Here is a 25649-nt window from a genome sequence, read left to right on the forward strand (position 1 = left end):
TCTGAGGCAAGGCCTGTGTTTTGCTCACTGCTATGTCAGGTATAGTATCTGACACATTGTAAGGGCTCAGCTGGATTGTTGAATACAATTTCCTACTATTTTCATTATGACTCTCATGGGGTCATCTTCCTCATCAGACCTCACACCTCGTAGTACTCATCACACTGACATGATGCTTTGTCAGTCTCCCCAGCCCAGACTTTGGATGCAGCTAATATTAAGGTATTTCCATGCATAAGCTAGCAACCTTATCCTGGGGAAAGAATTTGGTAGGGTTGGGTGGTGAGTGTTCAGGATTCAAGCTTGACTTTTATTTTCAAGAAACCTTAAAAAAGGTCATTCTTTCCCTGCTCAAGTCTTTTTGTCCATATTAGGTCTAGGGTGGTGGAAGCTGTCAGAATTATGGGTTAAATCTCCCTCCCTAGATAGGAAGGCTTTTACAGCCTTTCTCGTGCATCCCTTTAACAAAGTATGATGGAGACAAGGAGGAGACAGACAACCCTTGGCTTAGACACATAGAGTATATTTTGGGTGGGGTTCTGCCCACCTGTGCCTTAATGGAAATGACAATAGCAGTCCTCCTCAGGGGATGTGGGGGTTGGGGGCACCTATAGGTTCTTACTTCTCATCCTCGTGGGCAGACCAGTGTTTCGGTCTGAGGTAGGGCTGGGAGCTAAAAGTGTTCCCTGGTTGGGTGGCACGGGCCATTCGAGGACAGTGCCGAGGGCAATGGCGGGGAAGGGCTGGGACTGAGGCAGAGCCCTGGTGTTGGGAGCGCAGCCGGAGCTTAGTGTCTGGGGAATGGGAAACCCTCAGGAAAGCCGAGCCCCCCAGCTTCTCCGTGGGGCATGATTGGCCCTTGGGGTGCCCTGCTGGCTTGTCCATCTTAGTTCTCCTCTTGGGGCTTCTGGCTGGAGCCAGGCTCTTCTCAGCATTCTCTTTTCTGCTTTTGGCCACTTTCTCAGCTGCAGAAAATGTGGATTCCAAACACCCTTTGCCTTTCGTCTTGGAGTTAAAAGAATACAGAAAGGATTTCATCTTATTTAACAAGCTGGCCTCTGGAGGGCTGGGCCTCTTGTGCGGGTGGGCTGGCTTCACCTGCCCCTCAAAAAGCAGACTTTGCCACGTGTGGCCCTGCAAAGCTTTCCCCTGAATCAGTTGGCCTCGGAGAGGCTGGCTATGGGGAGCCTGGGCCAGCACAGGCTGGGCATTCTCAAGAATCCTTGCTGGTTGGAGAATAACATTAAGCTTGGTGGGACTAGCTTGCAGGTCATTCTCTGATGCTTTTGCCGCAGAGACTCCTGGAGGCAGCTCTGGGGCCTTAAGCTGAGGGTGATTCTGGGGTCTGTGTTGACAGGGATCAGCAAAATGAAAGCTATGGCTCCGTCGCCAGGAGCCTCGAGGTGTCCTGTTCAGAGGCATCCCTGCTGGCCTCTGCTCTTCAACAGAATGTCTTTCTTCTCTGGGTAAGGAGGGCCCAAGCCCTGCATCTCCTTCCCCATGGTCTCCTGCTCCTTTGAGTGTCCCTGAGTCCTCTCTCTTCTTAGGCATCATGCGGAGTGGGGCTGAGTCCTTGCTCTTGCCCAGGCTTTGGGGCTCAGGGCTCCAGGATTCCTCTAGGCTGGGGTTGTTCTCACTGGCCTCCACCTGAACACAAAGCACCTGGGTCTCCGTCGTGTCCCCAGTGGGCTGTGAGATCCTGGAGGCCCAGGGGGCAGAACCGTGGGGCACTTCTTTGCAAGTAGGTTGCTTTGGGTTCTGCTGCATTGCCTTCAACTCAGTGGCCAGCTGCTCCTTAAAGAGGACCCATTCTGGTTCTAGGACGGGAAGCGTGTCTGGTGGGATGGGTGGTTCCTGGAGCAACGCGTTTTCTTGGTTGTTGAGATTCCCAAGAGACTCTTGGAGGTACAGGTTCTCTGGATTTGTGGCAGTTTCTTCCCTGGACTCCCTTGCCCTGGCAGGAATTCCCAACTGTATCTCTAAGATCTTTTTTCTCAGGTGGAAGTTTAGTTTGGTCAAAATATGCGTCTTGATTGAGTAGGGGTTAGCAGGTTGTGGCTGGTTTTCTAGAAGCACCATCTCCATCACTTCATCTGGAAAGCACGGCTCAAGATCCAAACCTAGTTGTTGAAATGAAATCATCTGAGTCGGAGGCTCTGCTGGGATTTCGATAGGCCCAGATACCACCTCTGTGATTATAGATTGGCTAGTGATGGCTGGGGACGTGGCCCTGGAGAGAGCCACATAATAAAGAGCAGACAGCCCCGACAGGAAGGCCAGGTACTTGTGCCGTAAAGTCGTCTCCAGTTTCTCAATGACTTCCTCAGACAGGGCTTGGGGCAGCTTACGGCGTCTGGGGACAGGACGTGGTAGGGCCTGTTGCTGTGGCTCAAGCTCTGTTGGCATCCAGGGTATGACTTTGTGATGTGGGTCAGGGTCAGTTGCTTCCTGCAGCTCCAGGGGCTGGACTTCTGGAATGCAGGAAAAGGGAACCACTGCCAGGCCCCCAGGAATTCTGCAGTTCCAGGAGCTATAGACACGCGCAGGAACCTTGCCCTGTTGGATCTGCGCACACTTAGAGTTGATGTGGCTGTGCAACATTGCCTTGGCCTGGGTGAACAAGTATGGCATGGGGATCAATACTGGGGTCACAATGGGTGAGAGCAGGTCACCGGCCCTGTTGGTGTCTAGGGCTATGGTCTGGGGTGCACTCTCATCGGGTAGATCTTCGCTGCTGCAGGCCAGCGCCTGCTGGTCAGTGGAGGAAAGGAGCAATTGGATGGACTGCTGGATCTTCTGGGGCAGACCCCAGCGGTGGTGAATCAGCTGCTTCTGGAGATGGAATTCCAACATCCTCTGGGCATTTTCCGGGAAGAAGAGCAGTTCCCTGGTGAGGACTGAGACAGGCTTTGCCGACCAGCAAGTTTTCAGAGGCTCTGGAGAGTGGGCTTTGCCATAGGACTCATACTGCTTGGGGCTCTGGGCATGCTGAGATTTCCGGAAGGCAGCCGGCAAGCCCCATTGAAGCTGGAGCTGCCTCTGCAGCAGGTGCCATTCCAAGGTTTCATACTCAGCCAGAGTCAGAAATGGGACGTTGAACTGAGCTTGTTGATGGTCAGATGGAGCCACCCAATTTGGGGAAGGTGAGCAAGAGGGTTCCGCTGACAGGGGTGGGGTTTTGGGTATGAGGCGGAGACGAAAAAGCTCCTTGAATAGAAAATGGTCCTTCAAGGAGGGTCTGGACACGTTCTGAGCCTTGAAGAGTCCTGGAGGGCTCAGGAAAGTGGTAACGAGGGATTCGCTGTGCAGGGAAGGGAGGCCACAGAAGAGCTGGCTGTGTTTCTGTTGCTGTTGGCTCTCTGAGTCCCAGGTTTGTCCCTCAGGGAGTGAGCAGAGGCCACTTGGGTTTTTAGTGTCTGATGTGTATAAAGCTAGGACCACAGGGCTTTGCAGTGTCTCGCTGTGGTGACTTTGTTCTGGGTCTGGAAGGGACCATTCAGAAACCCAGAAGGTCTGTGTGGGTTGGCCAGTCATACATAAACCCCAGGTCTGGTGGTAAACGGTACTAATTTTTTCAATAGAGATCTTAGAAGTATTATTCAGGACATAGGAAAATGATGGCTTTTTTCCAGGTTCCCAAAGCAGTGGTGCGTTTGGCATAAGCTGCTTCAGGGACTCCTCCACACGCCTCGGGAGCCCCCACCTCTGGAAATGCATCCATTTCTTCACATGGACCTCAAGAAGCCTCAGTATTTTAGGACTAAGAAATGGCAAGTGGACAGTGAGGACTGCATCCATATGAAAGGCCATGGGATGTGTCAAACTGGTGGCCTCTGGGTTTAGGGACAGCAAAGAGACCTGGGACTTCAAATGCTGGTATTCTTCTTCCTCACGGACAAGGTTGGAGAAGTGCCCCGTCGTCTCTTGCAGCTGCTCTGGCACGCTGGGCTCCTCAAGCCCCGAAGAGGCCATGGCCTCTGAAGCCAAGATCATCGCTGGCAATTGACATTCCTGCTCTAGCTGGAGGTAGTCAAAGTCAGCCCAGTATTCTCGGATGCTGACTGCACTTGCTGATCGGACCGCCGACTGGGTTAAGAATTCTGACTCTGTGACTTGTACCACTGCTGGGATTACAGGTCCCAGTGAAAGCTCTCCAGAGTGCTCCGTGTGACGCTCCAGACTGTGTCCCAAGGACACACTGGATGTGGACACGATCTCCAGACAAGAGGAGTCCTGAGGTGGCCTTGGTGGAGAGGGGGAGACCTGGACGTGCTCACCCTCCAGCAGCTGGAGAATCTCCAGAGCCGCGGAATTGCAGACATGGCAGGAGCGATCCGTGCACAGGAGCCGCCGCACACCCTCCTCCTTGGGAAGCCAGCCCTGGCTGGGGAGGGAAACACAGACTACCACGTCTGCCTCCTTGGAGGAGTGAGGCTGGGGATTGGCACTGCCCTCCCCTGGTCTTGCAAGTGACCTACACCCTCTGGCTGTCTGCCCTGCTGTGTGTCGTCCTAAGAAAATGCCGTTTGGCAAAGTGTAACGGGCTGGGTTGAGGGTCAGGGGTTTGTTAGGCAAGGTCTCAGACAAGCCATGGGAGGGAATGGTCCTCGGAGAGGACTTGAAGTTTGGTTCACTTTTCTACTGACTTTGTTGAGAAGCTAAACTAGGAAAAAGGAATCAGGCAGAGGGAGGAGCCAAGCAGTAGGCGGGTAGGCCGGCACCAGAAATGCAGCCAGTGAAACCTGATCATGCTCATTTTAGGCAAAGAAAGCCTAAGCCTGGTTGCTATCAGGGCATCTGAACTGTGGGAAACAAGGGCCTCTGGGAACTCTGCATTCTGGGAGTATTTGGTGTTCTTGCTGCTAGACCCAGCATCTCTTGGGAACCAATCCTGTTCTCTACGGATCTTGAGGCCTACATAAGATGATAGACTCCTGTCTGAAGTCTGTCCTAGGAACTGGCTCCCTGAAGACAGAACCACAACAGGTAATGTCAGCCAGACCTACGTCCAGCCAGACTCAGGAGTCTTCCTTTGGAAGGGTGTGGTTATAAAGAGAATATGGCAATGATGATTTCTTAATATGCAAAACCCATTCTCTGGACTGAATGACTTGTCTCATGTCTGAGTGCAGCCCCTGTAGCATCCTTTATGAATTAGCCCTAGACAAATCCCGAGTTCCAGAACTGCGTTTGCCATAGCACTGAGTGCAATTGGGTGACCCTTCCCTCCTGAGATATGTCAACTCTACTCTGCCCAGGCAACCTTCTCAGCTAGTGAACCAGCATGCACTGTGTGTGTCTCCCACCCAGCCATTATCCCTCTCCTCATCTCTGCCCCAGGCCAAGCCAAGATACCGTCACAGGCCAGACTCCAAGTTGGGAGACCAAAAAGAGCAGGAGATCACCTTTTCATGACTGAGATCAGCTCCCACGGCTTCTCAGCTTCTTCCTGGGAAAGTCTCCTAGCTGAGGAACCAGGAAAGAGTTTTATGGACCATGGGAGAGTGTCAGGGTTATCCCAGCGGAAGCTGGAGACCTATGACTCAACCAGAGCAGACTGAAATACCCAACTATCAATGATCTCAGGTGTGTCTACATACAGTCTAATCACGGCTTGTTCTCGTGGGCCTTTGCCCTGTGAATGAGGTGAGATCATTGGTATTGTGCCCATTTTATGGAGAACAAGACTGAGAGATGGTGTGACTTCTACAAGATTGTAAAACTAGCAAATCAAACAGTTAAGGGCATCTGGTTCCCAGGGGAAAAACAGAGAATTGGGGAACATTCCCACGTTGTTATTTCCAACCCATGGAAGTCCTCTGTGGAAGTTGTCAGTTTGGTAAGTGGGAGCCTTCAGTGGTTAGAGCACTGACTCCTGGCACCAGGTGTCATGAAGGGACAGGAACTGTGGCTACTTCACCCACAGTGGAAGGGAGTCAGAGGAGAGAGCAAGACTTTACCTCTTGATGCTGCATCTCTGGCCCTCTGCCTGACTTTTCGGTGACGCTTAAAGACAAAAGCATTAGAATGTGAAGCTGGGGAACCATTTCTGTTTTCATGTCCTAGATGAGACAACAGTCCTATAATCACTTCCCACTCCCTTTCTATATCTCTCTCTGTATTTTATACCCTGTTCTACATTTCCTTTCCCTATACTCCACCTTCTTTACCTTCACTTTTCCCTCCTCTGCATATTTCTGATGTCCTCTTGGCTCTCTATTCTACATACTTCCTGTCCCTATTGCCATGACAAGCTCTGTAGGGAGTTTAGGATGACCCAGGAGGAAAAGTGGAGCCAATTAACAGGTGAATGATTCTAACAGCAAGAGAACTTCTGCTACGAAGTCTACCGGCCAGAAAAAGCATCCGCAGTGGGATCCTGTTAAGATCCAGTGAGGTAGACCTCATAGCATCTAGCCGTTAACGGAAACCAAGTGGAAGGGTTCTCCACTTTTCTATTAGAATGTGTTGCAGGGAGGGCAGCCTGGCCAGGAATTAGGGACTCTGAGAAGAAAATTCCAAAGGTAACTGATCATATGGTATAAAAATAGGGGTGAAGGTGGGAGTAATAAGGCGACACCCTGAGAACGTCAAGCTTCTTAACCGAGGCTTGCATTAGTTCCGCAGGGTCAGTGGTCCCCTACCTGGCAGCAGCTCCTTTTAGATTTCAATGTCAGTCCATGTTGACTCCTTTTCACTTGCCAGAGAAGTAGGATAAGGATGAAGATGGAGCCGTAGGTATACAAGGGATATCCAACATCCCACAGAACAAAAGTAGGGCTCAACATGGTCTCAGCCTCATTGGCATGAGGAGACCAGGCACCCCCCTATCTAAGCATTCAGGATCCTTGTGCTTAATGATTCCCAAGGCCAGGTCTTGGTCTTGTCATGTCCGCCTCACAGAGGGCGGAACCAGGCTCCCAGACTGCATCACAAAGCCCTCCTGCCTTGTAAGGCTGTGTCATAGGGAAGCTCATGTGGTGATTCCGTCTGTAGTTGCGGGTGTCTGGTTGTCTGGAAGGGTTACAGAGCGTGGAGTGAAGGTGCCGCCCCCACAGGCAGTGCCTGTTTCCCACCTTCTCTTCACCCTGCACCCCCTCCAGCAGCCTGATGGCTCGGTTCTCTCCTTTTCAGCAATGGTTACCTGTCCTCAGGAGACTGAGTGCTTTAGCACCTTTGTGAGAAAGAGTGTCTGGGACAGAGGAACCCCCATCAACACTCCCTCCTGTTCTGGAAATATTCCACAGTAGCACACAGCGGTTGGGGAGGGCAGGTCTGGTAGCGACTTGCGTATAGAAAGCTTTGATGTTTCTGGCAGTGAGTAATCAGAAAACATTAGTTCAAGAAGAGGGGACAGAGCTGATGTGGCAGGAAAAGGCCAAGGCCACTGTATCTACCCTGTGTGACCTTATGGGTGGAAAGAGCTTGTAAATGTTGCCTTCCATGGAAGAATAGTCCATGTGGTCCACTGCTGGTACTCTGTCCAAGGCTTGGTTTTCCAGAGCTGATACTACCCAGGTATAGCATTCTGTCTGCTTGGGGAGATGAATGCCTGCCAAGATGGATTAGTGGCTACTTCCAACCATACCTCAAAAACTAGCTGCTGTTTTTGATTGTATGTGTGCTGTTTGCCTGAGGAATTTTCATATATCTTTTTTTCTTTTAATCTGAATTTTGGAAACAGTTAGGACAGATGTCTTCCAATTTAGCCCCAGATCCCATCGCTTATATGTGCTGGCTATTGATTTAGATATGTATGTTGCCTGCTTGGCTGCTGTGGATATTGTGATAAGCCTCCACTACCCCCAGAATTTCTCAATATCCTCTACCCCCAGGATTTCTCAATGTCCTTGAGAGAGTTTCACCCTGATGATAGTGGTCTCTGGCCAAGAAATCCAAGGGGCAAAATGTCTTCAAAGGCTATCTGGTCTTCCTTTAACTTTCAGTCTACCCAGCAAGTGGGTGAGTACTTCTATGAGCCAACAGTGTCAGTGGAACAGAGACATCTGAGCTATGTTGCCTTCTTGCTCTCAAGATATTTAAAAGACATGGTGGGCATTTGACATGGTTGTTAAGTCACCGCTTGGGACACCCACATGCCATATTGGAGTGCCTGGGTTTGGCTTCTGACCAGCTTCCTTTTCATGTACAACATGGGAGTCTGCAGGTCATGGCTCAAGTACTTGGGTCCCTGCCACCTATTTGGGATACCCAGATTGAGTTTCGGGCTCCTGACTTCAGCCTGGCCCAGCTCTCGCTGTTGCAGGCATTTGGGAAGTGGACCAGTGGATAGGATGAAAATAGATAAATAAAAGTCTTGAAAGGGAAAACAAATGGAACAAAAAAAATGCCTTAAGAAGGACACTTCAAAATCTAGTTTTGAGGTGGGTGTTGTGGCCACCATATGGGAGTGCCAGTTCAAGTACCTGGCTACTCCACTTCTAATCCATCTCCTGGCTAATGGGCCTGGGAAATATTTGATGATGGTTCAAGTACTTGAATCACTGCCATTTATGTGGGAGATCCAGATGGAGTTCCTGGTTCCTAGCTTTGGCCTTGTCCAGCCCCAGCTGTTGTGGCCATTTGGGGAGTGAACCAGTAAATGGAAGATGTATTTCTCTCCCTTTCTCCCTCCCTCCCTTCTTCCTCTCCCCCTCTGTCACTCTGCCTATCAAATAAATAAATAAGTAAATAAATAAATAAATAAATCTTTAAAAAATTAGTTTCAAAATATGACTAATTCATCTAAAACAAGAGCCAACAATTTAAGAGAAATTGAATTACATATTCTTTTGTGAGGCTCTGGTTACAAAAATCCCCTTTCAGAGGGTCAAGTTCATCAGAGAGGGTTTGTAGGTAGTTGGAACTGGGTCTAAAAGAGCAGACTGTTGGGGAAAGGACTGGTCCTGGTAAGAGATAAACTTAGTGATAAATAGAGAAACCAAGGATTGGGCATAGGCTTCATTTGGCAATAAGAAATCCAGGCTATCTCTTCTAGAGGTTCAGGTGGATGGACTGCAGAGGAACTGTGGGGGAATGCTGGAGAGCAGGAATGAGACCATTTGATGAAGGCCTCTATACTTATTTTATTTCAAACACTGATAATTATTTTTAAAGTAGGCATACATATGGTACAAATTCAAAAATCAGAAGAAGGTAGATAGTTTATCTCTTTCCCACCCTTGTCTTGCCACCTCTTAATTTTCTTCCTTTTATGTCTTTCAGAATTAATTTAGTCTAGAAAGTAGAGATAAATTGATGTATTTTATTCACAAATGGAAACATGAACTACATGATTTTCCCCTTTTCTCTTTAATTTAGTAATGGGAACATGTATTCTGTATCTTTACAGTCTTTTATTTTGGTAGAACCATAATGTAATTTATCTTCATTTCACATTCATGGATATTCACTGTAGAGTCTTCCATTACCTGGTAATGCTGGCATGAATCTCACATGTCTAGGTCCTTGTACACAGGCAGGAGGACACATGGAGGAGAAAGTCCCAAGCGCTGAAATGATGGATCAAAGTATGTGTGTATTTTACATCTTGATGTTGCTCAGTTGCCCATCAATTGTGCATATTTACACTCTTATCAAAACTATGAGGGGCTAGCACTGTGGCACAGCATGTTAAAGCCCTGGCCTGCAGCACTGGCATCTGATATGGGCGAAGGTTCGAGTCCCGGATGCTCCACTTCGGAGCCAGATCCCTGCTAAATGCCTCTGGGAAAGCAGCGGAGGATGTCCCAAGTCTCCCCTGCACCCTCATGGGAGACCTGGAAGAAGCTCCTGGCTCCCAGCTTCGGAGTACTAGTTTATAGCATTAAATAACAGTGTACAGCACATTAAAGACAGAGATCCTACATGATATTTTTTAAAAATTGATTAATTTTCTATGCAATTTCCAATTTAACACCAGGTTACTTTTTTTTTTCATTTTCAATTATCTTTATATACAGAAGATCGATTCAGTATATGCTAAGTAAAGATTTCATTAGTTTGCACCCACATAGAAACACAAAGTGTAAAAATACTGTTTTAGTACTAGTTATAGCATCACTTCACATTGGACAACACATTAAGCACAGATCCCACATGAGACATAAGTACACAGTGACTCCTGTTGTTGATTTAACAATTTGACACTCTTGTTTATGGTGTCAGTAATCTCCCTAGGCTCTAGTCATGAGTTGCCAAGGCTATGGAAGCCTTTTGAGTTCGCTGACTTTGATCTTGTTCCAACAGGGTCATAGTCAAAGTGGAAGTTCTCTCTTCAGAGAAAGGTACCTCCTTCTTTGATGGCCCTGTTCTTTCCACTGGGATCTCACTCAAAGAGATCTTTCATTTAGGTCTTCTTCTTCTTCTTTTTTTTTTTTTCCAGAGTGTCTTGGCTTTCCATGCCTAAAATACTCTCATGGGCTCTTGAGGCAGATCCGAATGCCTTAAGGGCTGATTCTGAGGCCAGAGTGCTATTTAGGACATCTGCCATTCTATGAGTCTGCTGTGTATCCCGCTTCCCATGCTGGATCATTTTTTCCCTTTTTGATTCTATCAGTTAGTATTAGCATACACTAGTCTTGTTTGTGTGATCCCTTTGACTCTTAGACCTATCAGTGTGATCAATTGTGAACTGAAGATGATCACTTGGACTAGTGAGATGGCATTGGTACATGCCACCTTGATGGGAGTGTTTATTTCTGGCTGGCACCACGGCTCAATAGACTAATCCTCCACCTGTGGCACCAGCACCCTGGGTTCTAGACCCGGTCGGGGTGCCAGATTCTGTCCTGGTTGCCCCTCTTCCAGGCCAGCTCTCTGCTGTGGCCCGGGAGTGGAGTGGAGGATGGCCCAAGTGCTTGGGCCCTGCATCTGAATGGGAGACCAGGAGAAGCACCTGGCTCCTGGCTTTGGATCAGTGCGGTGCACCGGCCACGGCGGCCGTTGGAGGGTGAACCAACGGAAAAGGAAGACCTTTCTCTCTGTCTCTCTCTCTCTGTCTGTCAAAAAATAGTGTTTATTTCTAATTATGAGATGTTTTAAATTGCAATAATATTTTTTAGATTATAGAGACAATATACAATTGTCCCTCTATATATTTGAGTTGGTTCCAGGAACCTCCTAGATATGCAAATCTACTGATGCTCAAGTTCTTTACATAAAATGGCATATCATTTGCATTTGGCCTACATATATTTTCGTTATTCTTTAATTCATCTCCAGATGACTTTTAACACTGACTACAATGTAAATGCTATGGAAATAGTTGTACTTTGTTGTTTGGGAGTTAGTGACAAGAAAAAGACCTGTATGCATCAGTACAAGCACAATTTTTTTTCGTATTTTATATCCTCAGTTGGTTGAATACACAGATTTGGATCCACAGATAAAAGGTGTTGACCTTACAAACCATGTACAAACTGATGGGACACCCAGATATAAAAAATGCTAACATGTTTTTTTTTTCTTTTAGATTATTTCTTTATTTGAAAAGCAGAGTTAGAGATCTTCCATCTACTGGTTCCATCCCAAATGGCCAGAGCTTTGCCAATTCAAAGGCAAGAGCCAGGATGTATTCCAAGTCTCCCATGTGAGTGCAGTGCCCAGGTACTTTGGCCACCTTCCACTGCTTTTCCACATCCATTAGCAGAGAGCTGGATCAGCCAACTCCGGCCATTGCAGCCATTTGGGAAGTGAACCAGTGGGTGGAAGATCTTTCTCTTTATGTCTCTACCTCTCTCTGTAACTCTATCTTTCAAATGAATAAATAAAGTGAATCTTTAAAAAAAAGTAAAAGTGCCTCTCATATTTGTCAACTTGTATTATGAAATTTATGATCTTTGTCAATTTGATAAATGAAAAATTACATCATATTTATAAATTTGTCTTAAGGTAGGCTAGTCATCTTTTGTTCTGTCTATTTGCTTTTCTGTAAGTATCTGTACCTCTCCCTTGCTCACAGATTATTGGTCAAAGGATCCATTATTGGGAAAAACTCACTTATTGCTTTACAAGTACTTTTCAATATTAAGAAAAATGAGTTATTTTTATATGATTGCAAATAGTTTTTTGTTGTCAGTTGATGTTTGTGATGAGTTTTTGTCATGCAAAAATTTTTGCATTTTGTATAGTTGAATTTGTTAGTTTTTTATTGCTTTTGTGCTTTAAATCACACTTAGAATGGTTTATTTCCCCTCTCAGAAGTTATAAAAAAATGAGGGCCAGCGCTGTGGCGTAGCGGGTTAATGCCCTGGCCTGAAGTGCCGGCATCCCATATGGGCACCGGTTCAAGACCTGGCTGCTCCATTTCCAATCCACCTCTCTGCTATGGCCTGAGAAAGCAGTGGAAGATGGCCCAAGTCCTTGGGACCCTGCACCTGCGTGGGAGACCCAGAGGAGGCTCCTGGCTCCTTCCTTCAGATCGCCACAGCTCTGGCCATTGCGGCCAATTGGGGAGTGAACCAGAGGTTGGAAGACCTCTCTCTCTCTCTCTCTCTCTCTCTCTCTGCTTCTCCACTCTCTATGTAACTCTGACTTTCAAAAAAATAAATAAATCTTAAAAAAAAGAAGGTATAAAAAATGTCCCAATTCTTCAGGTACTCATGGTTTCACCTTTTATGTCTAAACTTTGCCCATTAGTTAAAAGTTGCATTCAGATACATGTAGCACCACAAATGTTGCAGGCATTTGGGGAGTGAATCAGTGGATGGAAGATTTCTGTCTGTCTCTGCCTTTCAAATAAAATGAAAATAAGGCATTTGGATCTGGCTGAAGAGCCCATGAGAGTATTTTAGGCATGGAAAGCCAAGACACTCTGGAAAAAAAAAAAAAAAAAAAAAAGAGGACCTAAATGAAAGATCTCTGCGAGTGAGATCCCAGTAGAAAGAATGGGCCATCAAAGAAGGAGGTACCTTTCTCTGAAGGGAGGAGAGAACTTCCACTTTGACTACGACCTTGTCTAAATAAGATCGAAGTCGGCAAACTCAAAAGGCTTCCATAGCCTTGGCAACTCATGACTAGAGCCTAGGGAGATTACTGACGCCATAAACAAGAGTGTCAAATTGTTAAGAAAATAAACGAGTTTTATTCTTGCCAGGTTGCTGTCAGTGTGCAGCAGCTAGCGAGTTTCTGTAGCACAACCATTGTGCCTGTGGTGGAGAGTGGTTTCCAGAGGTTTTCTCAGTGCCTGCTCCACCCTCAGCACGTTCCCCTGGTGCCTGTGCCTTCCTCCATGCTCTTGATGCTACTTCAGCAATGGACTGCTGCTGTTACGCAATGCTAGCTGTTGTTGTTGGGAGTGTGTGTGAGGGGTGTTCTCAGTTTTTCTGATTCAGCATCAGGTTTTTTGTTTTTGTTTTTAATTTATTTGAAAGGTAGAGACACAGACAGATCTTCCTTCCACTTCGCACTCTCCAGATGCCTGCAACACTAGGGCTGTACCAGGCATCCAAATCTCAGTCCAGGTCTCCTGTGTTGGTGGCAGGGACCTAAGAACTTGAGCCATCATTGTGTTGCCTTCCCAGGATAAACGTTGACAGGAAGCTGGAAACCGAAATGGAGTTGTGGGGAACGCAAACCCAGGCACTCTTCTGTCAGGTGCTGGCGTCCCAAGTGGGTGTCTTAACTGCTGTGCCCAACACCTGCCCTTCCTAACTAGATTGATTCAGTCTGCCATGCTAAAGGCCTAACAAAGGAAAGGGGTGTCATTTCTAGGCATTAGAATATTTAACTCTGTATTTACTAACCTAATAGTGGTGCCTGTCTTATCTTTCAATAAAATATATTACAAGCCATGTAAAGAGCAAGAAAAAACACGCTAGTAAGCAATGAACAGAATCAGACTCAGATGTGATACATGTATATGTATATATATATGAACTATTTATAATACAGGAAGTTTAAAGGAGCTATAACATAATATTAAACAGTATAATATATATGCAATTGACATCCAGGAGACAAAGAGAGTGGACAATAGAAATATTGGAAGGAAAAAATGGCCGAATTTCAAAATTAATGACAGCTCCCAAACCAAGACAGGAAGCTCAGGGAATACTGAGCAATGTGAACAGCTAAAAAGACATCTAGACTTTTCATATTTGAAATGCTCAGAACCAAAGGCAAAGAGAAGATCCTGCAGGCAGCTTGAGAACAAAAGGTAACATACATAAAGAGGAACAAAGAGAAGGTTTGCAGCAGACGTCTCACTGAAACCTTTGTGAGCAGGTGGACACTGGGGTAACATCTTTAAAACGTGGGAAGAAAAAACAAGTCAGCCTGACATTTTACACCAAGAGTAAGATACATTGCAACGATGAAAGGGAAATAAAGATTTTATTTATTTATTTGACAGGTAAAGTTACAGACAGAGAGAGAGACAGAGAGAAAGGTCTTCCTTTCGTTGGTTCAGTCCCCAAATGGCCGCAACGCCCGGAGCTACGCCGATCTGAAGCCAGGAGCCAGGTGCTGCTTCCTGTTCTCCTTGCAGGTAAAGGGAAATAAAGACTCTTTCAGGCCAACGGGGTTCCTCTTCTTCCTAAAACAGAAATTTGGCTTCCAATTGTCACTCTCTCACTGCTTCCTAGCCAACTGAAACCTTTTTTAAAAAGCTGAGGAAAGATCTACCATTGAACCATTTTATAGTATGCAAATCAGTGGGTTTTAGTATGTTCATATCACTGGGCAGCCATCACCAATAATTCCAGAATATTTTTATATCTCACCCCCACAAGGATGACACTGCAGTCACTAGGCATTCGATTCCCATTCTATTTTCCTTCCAGTCCCTGGGAACCAGTAACTGTTTTCTGTTCCTATGAACTGTCCTATTCTGAACACTTCACATAGACAGAATCATATAACTTATGGCCTTTTGCATCTGGCTTCTTTCCTGTAGCTTAATGTATTCAAGTTTCATCCATGCTGTGGAACCTACTGTATATGTTTCTTTTTATGGCCAAATGATATTCTTCCATGAAAACCATACATAAATAGCGTATGGATAAACTACATTTCTTTAATCCACTCATGAGTTGATAGCAACTTGAATTATTTCTACTTTTAAGCTATTATGAATGATGTTTAAATGAATATTCATGTACAAAGTTTTGCTTGAACTCCTGTTTTCAGTGCTCTTGGGAATATACATAAGAGTGTAATTGCTGGGTCAAATGGTAATGCCATGTTTAACTTTTTGAGGAACCAACAGTTTTCCACTGTAACTGTACCATTTCCCATTCTGACCAGCAATATATGATGAATCCTAACTTTAATTCAGGGATGTAACATGCCCAGTTCCTCAGGATGAACCATGATTGAGGAAAGACAATCAAGGCTTATTATATTTTCCAAAAAATTGGCCACAATAGCTTGACATGATCTTCCTGAAACTTGTCATTTCATCATTCGGCGATGGCATCTGTTTCCTCTCTCCTTGAGAATGAGCAGACCTTTGGGACTCAGGAGGGGCCGCAGCGCCGCAGCGCCCTCATTTCGTTCTCTCCGCCACATTCGCAGCCAGGGGAAAAAGTAGAAACAGCCCCAGTAGATCCTGCAGAGAGAAGGCCGAGCAGGGCCGGGCGGGCGGGGCTGACCCCCACAGACCCCGCCCCTCGGGCAAGGCTCCGCCCCGCCTGGCGAGGGCGGCTCCCTCGTAGCCCACGCCCCCTCAAGGCCCCGCCCCGCCCGTCCCCGGACGGCTCGCACCCTCCCCCACCCGGAGCCTCCTGGTTCCTCCTCCGCAGAACCCCGCCTCCACTCACTCCTCCTCCGCCTCCAGCGCCACCTCGTATCTCCTCAATCCCGGCATGTCCTGGGCTCCGAGCGTCTCCTGGGGAGCGGCATGGTTGGGTCAAGGAGCCCCCCCAGCCCCAGGGCCCCTTCTCCGGCCTTTTCAGGACGAGTCTGACTAGCTCTCAGGTAATCTGAGGCAGGTGCCCCCCGGGAAGCCTCAGTAGCCACGTCGGGACTGGATGAGAGGATTTGGGGGCACCAGAGATTAATGGGTTAGGAGGTCGGTCATCTCCGGGGCCTGAGGCATTTAGGGCGAGTGGTTTGGCAGTCGTGGGACTGGGAGATTTGGGGCCCTGGGTGAGGAGTTTCAGGGGCTGGGGTCACCTGGAGGGGGGCTGAGGGGGGTCGGTGCAGCCTAAACTCCCGCCCTCCCTGGCTCAACCGCCGAAACGGACCGTTACCAGTGCGTCACCGGGACCCCGGCGCGCACCGGGGGTGGGGTTTGCTTATCACCGGAAGGGGCGGAGTCAAGGGCTCCCGCTAGGAGGTGGAGCCCAGGGCGACCGGGGCAGAGGCGGGCTTTATGAAGAGTGGGATGTCGGACTGTGTGGACTAGGCAGCAAGAAAGGGCTTTGGTCAGGACTGGTTTCCCCGTTCCGCGTCTCCATCCTCGTCTACTCCTCCCTGTCTCTGCCCTGCCAGTTGCCCTTGCTTGCCTGCCTCCCTCCGCTTGAGTGACCCTGGACTGAGGAGGAATAGGCCCCCAGAGAGAACCCTGTGTAGGAGTCTACTTATTGCCAGACTATGGAAATAACTGTTGGCCGAGTGACCTTGGCCAAGTCACTGAGCGGCCAGAGGGTCATGGCTGAGCTCCATTTCCTGTGATTTTTTTTTTTTTTTTTTTACAATCATTCAGTCCACAAATGTTTACTGAGTGTGTGCCAGGCGCCAGTCACTGAGCTGGGCTTGGAGAGGCAGCGGTGAAGAAGCCAGGCACGATTTCCACCCCAGGAGGTTGTCAAAAGAGAACAATCGCATCATTAAATGTAGCTTGGGGAAGAGGAAGGTGCTGCGGGAATGCCAATAAAGGGCAGTGAACTCGGGGTAGGAAGCAGGAAATAGCTGGCCCAGTCCTCTGATGTCCCAGCCAAGGCTCGGTGCAGAGCCAGACTTGGTCTGGGGAGGGGAGAAAAAAGCCTTGTGGATTGACTATGGGAGGGGCCAGAAATGAATGAGGTGAAGGTTTACTCATGGTGAACGCTGAAGGATGGCTAGCCCTCCCCACCCCGACCCCCATTCCACTCTGTTTCTCCCTCTCCTGTCCATCCTCCCCTGCTTGAGCCATGTACAGGCAGCAGACAGATCCCTAAGTGCCAAGTGGCGTTGTTAGAAGCATTGCAGTCTGGGTGAGGAGAAGCTGTGCCCTCACACACCACCTTGTCGCTTGAGTTCACACTCTCGTTGACACTGCAGGCTCTGCCCTGGCTGGCTCTGGCTTGGTGCAGGGGAGCTGGGAGCCTGCTCCTCCCTCCTAGTCCTCCAACCCCAGGCCGGGGTGGTTCACATCCTCACTGAGACACAGCGCCCCCTGTGGTGTTGTCCTGGGCTAGCTGCTCTGGTGCTTGCCCTGGGGAGGAAGGAGAGGCAGGGTCAGGGGCGGAAGCTGGGGCCAGGGGCTTGGAGGCAGGAGGCAGGGCTGGGGAGGGCCAGGCTTGCCTTGGCAGAGATTCGCTTCAGTCTCCGAATGATGTGGCCCACCCAGGGCTGTTCTGGGGGTGCACAGAGCTGGAGACCCCTCAGTATGGTGAACCTGGAGGCAGAGAGAAGGGAGCCCTGGAGCCCAGCTTCCTGGGGGGCCCTGTGTGAGGGTCAGAAGCTGTGGACCATGTCTGGGAACCTGTTTTAGGGGCTCTTTTGTGGGAGGGACTGGGCAAAGGTAAAGGAGGTAAGATGGTGCGTGGTGGCCTGGATGATGGAGGAAGTGATCCGGAGGGAGGAACCTAGACACTCTCCACCGCCCCCCTATGGGATAAAGAACTCTGCAGCTGTCTTGGAGGAAGAGATAGCAAAAGGCACCAAACATGTCCCAGGAATTGGGTGTTAGTTTATCAAGAAGCAAGAATTCTCAGAATTGTTGGCCTCTCTCAGAGCTGGGGAGGGGTGGGGGTTAGTGTTCCAGCTTAACTCAAGGGTGGAAAGGCCACAGCCCTGACTGGGATTCAGGCCCTCTGTGGCCAGTGCCTTAGCTTTGGTGTTGCTCTCTCCTTCACCCACATGCACTGTCCTCTTCCCCGGAAACCCAGACCAGTTGAGGCGGAGCCTACAGAGAGAAGAGCAGCCACAGGCTTCCAGACCAGCCAGGCATGGATCATAGAGAAACACCTGGAGCACAGGCTCATCTACATACCCTGGGTACTCGCTCAGGCCACAGGCATGCCCACAGCACACAGGCAGACACATGCAGACTGCCTAGGGTTACCCACAATCTGCAGGTACACTAACGTCACACAGGAACTTAGTCACCAGAGGGGCACAGCCGTTTGCTGCATGTACAGCCTCAGGTTCATTCTCAGACTTGAGTGTTGACTCAGTTTTTTCACTGACTTCCCTAGAAACTATGTGCTGGTCCCTCTAGGCCCCTCTCCTCCTACTCCAGTTTACCCCCTCCTGGCAAGCGAATCAGCCCAGTAAGAAGATGAGAACTGCCACACAGGAGGCCACGGGATGGATGGAGATGGATAAGTGGGCAGAATCCCTGGGAGCAGCAGGTGTGTGCGGGGGTACAGGAGACCCACGTGTGTGAGACTGTGTGTAAGGTGGGATGGGGGAGATTGAGCCGGAGTTATCCTGTTGGGGAGCAAGCCCCTGCATGCTGGGCAGGGGTGGGGAGGGGTCCTGTGAATGTACGTGTATGAGTTTGTGGTTATCTCCCACTTATGGCTCCCTTATTATCTGTGTCTAGCAATTTCCTCCCTTCTGATATATAATAAAGATCTGGGTCTTTTTCTTCTCTTCTGGTGTATAATAAAGAATTTGACTGGCTTTTGTTGCTGGTTTGTGAGAAAACTTTGTAAACATTTGGAATTTCCCAAGTACAGGTGGCCCCTGGCTTTTGAAGGGTCCAACTTAACAATGACTCACAGTTTTTTGACTTTTGATGATGTGAAAACCATACACATGGGACTGACGTTCTGATACAGTGGGTTAAGCCATCCCCTGCTTTACTGGCATCCCGTATTTGAGCCCTGGCTGCTCTTTTTCTAATAGAGCTCCCTGTTGATGCACCTGGGAAAGTGATGGTAGATGGCTCAAATGGGAGACCTAGGTGGTGTTCTAGGCTCCTGGCATTGGCCTAGTCCAGCCCTGGCTATTGTGGCCATCTGGGGAGTGAACCAGCACATGGAAGATTCTCTCTCTCTTTGTCTCTCTCTCTCCCTCCCTCCCTGTAACTCTGCCTCTCTCAAATCCATCAATCAATCCATCTTAAAAAAAGAGAGAGAAGAAAGTAATACAGTTTCAGTAGAAACCGTATTTTAAGTTGAATTTTCCCCAGCCAGCAATGTTGTAGTCTTATGAGGATGAACAATTGATACCCTACAGTGTACTGGCAGCTAAGTTATGATGTTTGGTAGGTTAACTATATTAAGTGTATTTTCAATTTATAATGGATTCATCCAGATATAATCCCATCATAGATTAAGGAGCATCACTAATGGGAGTGTCTTTCCTAGGCCCTTGGATCACATCAGAGTTCAGCCTGAGAGATCAGATGACTCCAGAAGGAGGCTGGTTACCAGAAAGACCAACTATGTGTCTAGGAGGTGGGGATGTTGAGCCAGCATGACAACCTCTAGGGAGTGGAGAAGGATTGGGGATTGCATTCACCTGTGACCAACAGTTTAGTCATGGCTACATAATGAAATCACAATAAAAAATCTGAACACCAAAGCTCATAGAACCTCCTGGTTTGTGAACACATTGATGTATTGGGAGGGTGGCACACTCCGTCTCCCCAGAGAGGGAGAGACAGCACAAACATCTGCATTTGAGACTCTTCCAGACTTCATCCTACGTGTCTCTTCATTTGGCTGTTCCTGATATATATCCTTTATAAAAAATTGTAAGTGGGGCCAGCGTTGCCCAGCGGGTTAAGCCACCACCTGCAACACCAGTATCACATATGCACACCAGTTTGAGTCCAGGCTGCTCCATTTCAATCTAGCTCCCCACTAATGAACCTAGGAAGGCAGAAGAAGATGGCCCAAGTACTTGGGCCCCTGCCACCAATATGGGAGACCCAGATGGAGTTCCAGGCTTCTGGCTTTAGCCTAGCCCAACTGTTGAGGCCATCTGGGGAGTGAACCAGTAGATGGAGATTTCTTTTCCTCTATCTCTAACTCTGCCTAATAAATAAACAAAAAAGTAAATAATAAATATTTTTTCTTGTTTTCTTTTTTTTATTTTTTTATTTATTTTTTGACAGGCAGAGTGGACAGTGAGAGAGAGAGACAGAGAGAAAGGTCTTCCTTTTGCCGTTGGTTCACCCTTCAATGGCCACCGTGGCTGGTGTGCTGCGGCCGGTGCACCGCGCTGATCCGATGGCAGGAGCCACGTGCTTATCCTGGTCTCCCATGGGGTGCAGGACCCAAGTACTTGGGCCATCCTCCACTGCACTCCCTGGCCACAGCAGAGAGCTGGCCTGGAAGAGGGACAACCGGGACAGAATCCGGTGCCCCGACCGGGAATAATAAATATTTTTTAAAAAGTAAGCATAGCACCTTCCTGAGTTCTGTGAGTCATTCATTCTAGAATATTATCCAAATCTCAAGTAACAGCCAGTTGCGATTCATTGTGAGACATGGCCCTCTTGTCTATCTCTATTTGCACAGTAGCTGAGGGGCTTTTGCACCCCAGGGGAATGTGATTTCATTGACATCCTGTTTCTAGCCTGGACTCTCCAGCCAGTTCCCCCTTAACTCAAGATGTCCCATTCTCAACACATTCTACAGTTTTGTTTTTGTTTTTGTTTTGACAGGCAGAGTGGATAGTGAGAGAGACAGAGAGAAAGGTCTTCCTTTTTGCCGTTGGTTCACCCTCCAATGGCCGCTGCGGCCGGCGCACCACGCTGATCTGAAGCCAGGAGCCAGGTGCTTCTCCTGGTCTCCCATGCAGGTACAGGGCCCAAGGACTTGGGTGTAGCCGTTGAATTCTCTACAATGTAGCAGTGGGTTCGTTTCTGAGAAGAGCAGCGTGGTGGGGGCAAGAGGCGCGGAGTCAACACACAGACCCCGGGAGTCCGGTGAGAGCAGGCTTGAGGCGAGCAGCCTGCAGACTCGTTTATTACAGTTGATACAAAGCTTATATAGCCAAGACCAGCCGATCTGGTCAAGGGGCGGTCTATACCCCAACCAATCACAGCCTGTTGCCAGGCAGTTTCCAGAGCCATCCAATCACAGCCTGTCGCCAGGCAGTTTCAAATCCATCCAATCACAGCCTGTCGCCAGGCAGTTTCCAGAGCCATCCAATCACAGCCTGTCGCCAGGCAGTTTCAAAGCCATTCCTGACTAACTGACGCTCGCTTGCCAGTGGCCACCTTGGCATGGCCTTCTCATTCCACTACATTTCCCCCTTTTCGTTTATTTTTGAGCAACGGGAGGCATGATTCTTGGCCATACCATTGTTGACCCCGTTTCCATGTGGTCTCCGTACGCAGCTGTGCCTGTCTTAGGTTGTCCCCCAGGGGATCTTACCCGTCATTGACTAACCAGTGCTCAAATCGAGAGACCACAGGATTGCTTGCTCAGATAGGGGTAGGAATGAGGAAAAATGGTTATCAGGAATGGCATGACCGCACACAGGCTGTGGGACATTGGAGTGGCTGACCAGAGCTAGTGGGGTACACAACAGTAACAGATATGGCTTTGGGCAGTTTCTCAGGGTAGGATGATAGGGCAGGAGCGTCTGCTAACAAGGTGGAGTCTTGGTCTTGTTCAGCTGGTTCTGGTTGGCTGTCAGTTGCAGGCTTGATGTTTCTGGCTGGTACCCAAATGGGCTGTTCTGCATTCTCTGGAAAGACACAAGCATATCCTCGACCTTTGGTTAGCAGGGGGTGTGGTCCTTTCCATTCTCCTGTCAGGGGGTCTTTCCATCTAACCATAGGGGCTGGGGTCTGGGATGGAAAGGATCCCCAGTGTTTATAAGCTGGGCTGATCCCTTGGGAATCAAAAGTAAGAAAATTGATAGTGAAAAGGACCTCAGTCAAAGCAAGCTGTGGGTCTGAGGGTATATGATTATTTTTTTGCCTTTGTAAGAGATCTTTAATCGTCCTATGAGTTCTTTCAATAATTGTCTGTCCCTGTGGGTTGTATGGGATACCTGTAGCAGACTGTATGTTCCAAGATTTCAGGTTCCTGACTAACTGACGCTCGCTTGCCAGTGGCCACCTTGGCATGGCCTTCTCATTCCACTACACTTGGGCCATCCTTCATTGCTTTCCCGGGCCATAGCAGAGAGCTGGCCTGGAAGAGGGGCAACCGGGATAGAATCTGCCGCCCCGACCGGGACTAGAACCCGGTGTGCTGGCGCCGCAAGGCGGAGGATTAGCCTGTTAAGCCACGGCGCCGGCCTCTACAGTTATTTTTGAGAACTAAAGTGAGAAAGGGAGAGTACTAGGTTGGTCAAAGACTATACATGGAATTTCCATGCAAGACTTGACCTATGAGACCAGAAAAGAAGATCTTTCAGGAGAGACTATATTGGGATGGTATTCTGTTTTCTACTCCCAGCCCTAGAGTATATGATTTGTAGACCTGTATTTTTCTTCATCTATCCATCTGTCCGTCCATCCATCCATCCACCTACCCATGTTTACATCTATAGATCCATTCATGTGTCTAAATACCCATTCATCATCTTTTTTTTCCACCTTATCCCTCCAACACTAACTCCTGCTCTAGAGGTAACCCATCACTTGTGCTGTTGATACCTGACCACGTCCTAACTGGAACCCTAGATCCAAGACTGAAACAGAATCTTCACCCCAAAATGAGAATAAAATAAGTCACTTGAGCATGGAGTACATTTAGGGGGACACACATATAAGGAGGGAAAGAGGAAATGGGGCTGTGAGTGACAGAACACAGTCTGGCAGATGTTTGTACAGAGTTTGCAGTGGAATCACCAGCAGTGTTCCAGATGGATTCCCATGCATGGGTCTGGAGCACCAGACGCCCTCCACAGCAGATCTAAGAACAGGGAGCCAAGGGAGGAGGCCATTCCTGTCATTCCAGTTTTAGAAGCTCCACATCAAAGCCTGAAGTAGCATGTGGTGTCCACCCATTTTTCTCTCTTCCTCAGCGCATTTTCCCTTCTTCCATCTTTCCTCTATCTTTTCACATCTTCATCTCCACTTACTCATCGGTATGTTCAGCCATTATCCATTATTTTCTTTTTAACAAAAGATTTAGTTTATGTATTTGAAAAGTAGTGTTGTGGGGGGCAGGGGGAGGAGAAAGAGAGAGAGAAAGAGAATCATCCATCTGCTAGTTCACTCCCCAAGTGGTTGCAACAGTCGGTCTGAACCAGGCAGAAGCCAGTAGCCATGAACTCCATCTGAGCTCCCATGTGGGTGACAGGGGCCTAAACACTTAGGCCAACTTCCACTGCTTTCCCAGATGCGTTAGTAGGGAGCTAGACTGGAAGTGGGACTTGAACTGGTGCTCATATGGGATGCCGGCATTGCAGGTGGTGACTTAACCCACTGTGCCACAACACTGGCCCCTATCCTTTTATTTATTTTTTTTAAAGATTTATTTATTTATTAGAAAGAGTGACAGAGAGAGAAGAAGAAACAGATAAAGAGACTTTCCATTTGCTGGTTTATTCCTCAATAATAGCCAGATCTGGGGCAGGCTAACGTCAAGAGCCAAAGTCTCCAACCTGGTCTCCCACATGGTGGCAGGCACTCAAGCACTTGGACCATCTGCTGCCTTCCCAGGTGCATTAACAGGAAGCTGAACATGAAGCATAGTATCCACAACTGGAACTGGCACTCCAATATGGGATGCCAGCATTGCAAGTAGCAGCTTAACCCACTACTTCACAGTGCCAACCCCTGTGGATGGCTTTTGTTCATGCAAATAATTTTTAAAATTATTTATTTATTTGAAAGGCAGAGTTACAGGGAGAGAGAGAGAGAGAAATCTTCCATCTGCTGGTTCATTCCCCAAATGCCTGCAAGAGCCAGAGTTGGACCAATCGGAAGCTAGGAGCCAGGAGCTTCTTCCAAGTCTCCCAAGTGGATACAGGGGTCAAAGGGCTTGGGCCATTTTCTGCTTTCTCAGGCGCATTAACAGGGAACTGGATCAGAAGTGGAGCAGCCAGAACTCAAACTGGAGCTCCACAAGTGGTGGCTTTATCAGCTAGGCCACAGTGTCTTTCTGTCTCCCTCCCTCCCTCCCTCCCTCCCTCCCTCCCTCCCTCCCTCCCTTCTTCCTTCCTTCCTTCCTTCCTTCCTTCCTTCCTTCCTTCCTTCCTTCCTTCCTCCTTCCTTCCTTCCTTCCTTCCTTCCTTCCTTCCTTCCTTCCTTCTTCTTCTTTCCTTCCTTTCTCTCTCTCTTTCTTCTTCCTCCTCCTTCTTTCTCCTCCTCCAACTCCTCCTCCTCTTCCTCCTCCTTCTTCAAGATTTATTATCTAAAAAAAAAAAAAAAAAAAAAGACCAGCATTGTGGCATAGAAGGTTAAGCCTCTGCCTGCAGTATTGGCATCCTATATGGGCACCAGTTTGAGTCCTGGCTGCTCTAGCTATTGTGGCCATTTGGGGAGTGAACCAGTGAATGGAAGATCTCTCTCACTCCTTCTCTCTGTGTATGTATATCTGCCTTTCATACAAATAAATAAATATTTATTTATTTGAAAGGCAGAGTTACAGAGATAGAGAGGGAGAGACAGAAAGTGAGGGAGCTGTTCTATCTGCTGTTTCACTCCTGAGGTGACCACAGTGGTCAGGGTTGGACAAGGCTGAAGTCAGGAGCCATGAGCTTCTTCCAGGTCTCCCACATGGTTTCAGGGGCTCAAGCACTTGGACCACCTTCCACTGCTTTCCCAGGCCATTATCAGGGAGCTGGATTGGAAGTGGAACAGCTGGAACTTGAACCAGCAGCCATATGGGATGCCGACACTGCAGGCGGAAGCTTAACCTACTATGCCACAGTGTCAGGCATGACAAATTTAACTTTTAAAAAAGACTTATTTCTTTTATTTCAATGGAAGAGAGAGAGAGAGAGAGAGAGAAATCTTCCTTCTGCTGGTTTACTCCCCAAATGGCAGCAACAGCTGGTTCTGGGCCAGGCAGAAGCCAAGAGCATGGAACTCCAGTTCTCCCACGTGGGTGGCAGGGGTCCACACACTTGGATCATCTGCTGCTGCTTTCCCAGATGCATTAACTGAGAGCTGGATTGGAAGGGGAGCAGAAGAGACTCAAACCAGTGCTTATATGGGGTGCTAGCACCACAGGCAGTAGCCTAACCTGCTGTGCCACAATGCCAGCTCTGTACGTGGGCCTCTAAACCAGCATTTTAACCCGTAGGCCAAATACCCTCCCCCAGTCACCCTGTTTTATTAAGTCTACCACTCAGTGTATACCCTGATCCACATTGTGGCTTCTTAACTTATTTTTTTTTTTTTTTTGACAGGCAGAGTTAGACAGTGAGAGAGAGACAGAGAGAAATGTCTTCCTTCCGTTGGTTCACCCCCCAAATGGCCACCACGGCCAGCGCGCTGTGCCGATCCGAAGCCAGGAGCCAGGTGCTTCCTCCTGGTCTCCCATGCGGGTGCAGGGCTCAAGCACCTGGGCCATCCTCCACTGCCTTCCCAGGCCACAGCAGAGAGCTGGACTGGAAGAGGAGTAACCGGGACAGAA

General features: G+C 48.3%; 1 protein-coding gene and 2 long non-coding RNA genes across 5 annotated transcripts; 1 reads left to right on the plus strand and 2 right to left on the minus strand.

Annotated features, from left to right (window-relative positions):
* Positions 1-511: 511 nt before the first annotated feature.
* Positions 512-6788, minus strand: LOC133771776 (protein SPATA31F1-like). Its single transcript, XM_062208079.1, has 4 exons — positions 6645-6788; positions 5961-6006; positions 5406-5466; positions 512-4384 (listed from the first exon to the last, which is right to left on the minus strand). The coding sequence occupies exons 1-4, from the start codon at positions 6786-6788 to the stop codon at positions 619-621; spliced, it is 4017 nt and encodes a 1338-aa protein (XP_062064063.1). The 3' UTR covers positions 512-618.
* Positions 6789-14317: 7529 nt separating this feature from the next.
* On the minus strand, positions 14318-16206 carry LOC133771784 (uncharacterized). Of its 3 annotated transcripts, none has more exons than XR_009867623.1 (3): positions 16188-16206; positions 15762-15829; positions 14318-14536 (listed from the first exon to the last, which is right to left on the minus strand). It is a non-coding gene; the product is annotated as an uncharacterized LOC133771784 (long non-coding RNA). The 3 variants fall into 3 exon arrangements; XR_009867622.1 differs by lacking the exon at positions 16188-16206 and adding an exon at positions 16117-16168; XR_009867621.1 differs by lacking the exon at positions 16188-16206 and having other exon boundaries at positions 15762-15849.
* Positions 15829-19694, plus strand: LOC133771782 (uncharacterized). The gene is made up of 3 exons (XR_009867618.1): positions 15829-15918; positions 18345-18500; positions 19464-19694. It is a non-coding gene; the product is annotated as an uncharacterized LOC133771782 (long non-coding RNA).
* The last annotated feature ends 5955 nt before the right edge of the window (positions 19695-25649 follow it).

The sequence above is a fragment of the Lepus europaeus genome, chromosome 12 (assembly GCF_033115175.1).
Source record: "Lepus europaeus isolate LE1 chromosome 12, mLepTim1.pri, whole genome shotgun sequence".
Lineage (NCBI taxonomy): Eukaryota > Metazoa > Chordata > Mammalia > Lagomorpha > Leporidae > Lepus > Lepus europaeus.

Bases quoted from the DNA above. Each gene is read 5' to 3' on its own strand.
- LOC133771776 (XM_062208079.1), bottom strand. From the start codon at position 6,788: ATGTTGAGCCCTACTTTTGTTCTGTGGGATGTTGGATATCCCTTGTAT. The intron at 6,007-6,644 runs GTAGGGGACCAC...TTTGTCTTTAAG, and splicing joins CTAAAAGGAGCTGCTGCCAG to CGTCACCGAAAAGTCAGGCA. The intron at 4,385-5,405 runs GTGATCTCCTGC...TTCCCTCCCCAG, and splicing joins CTGATCTCAGTCATGAAAAG to CCAGGGCTGGCTTCCCAAGG.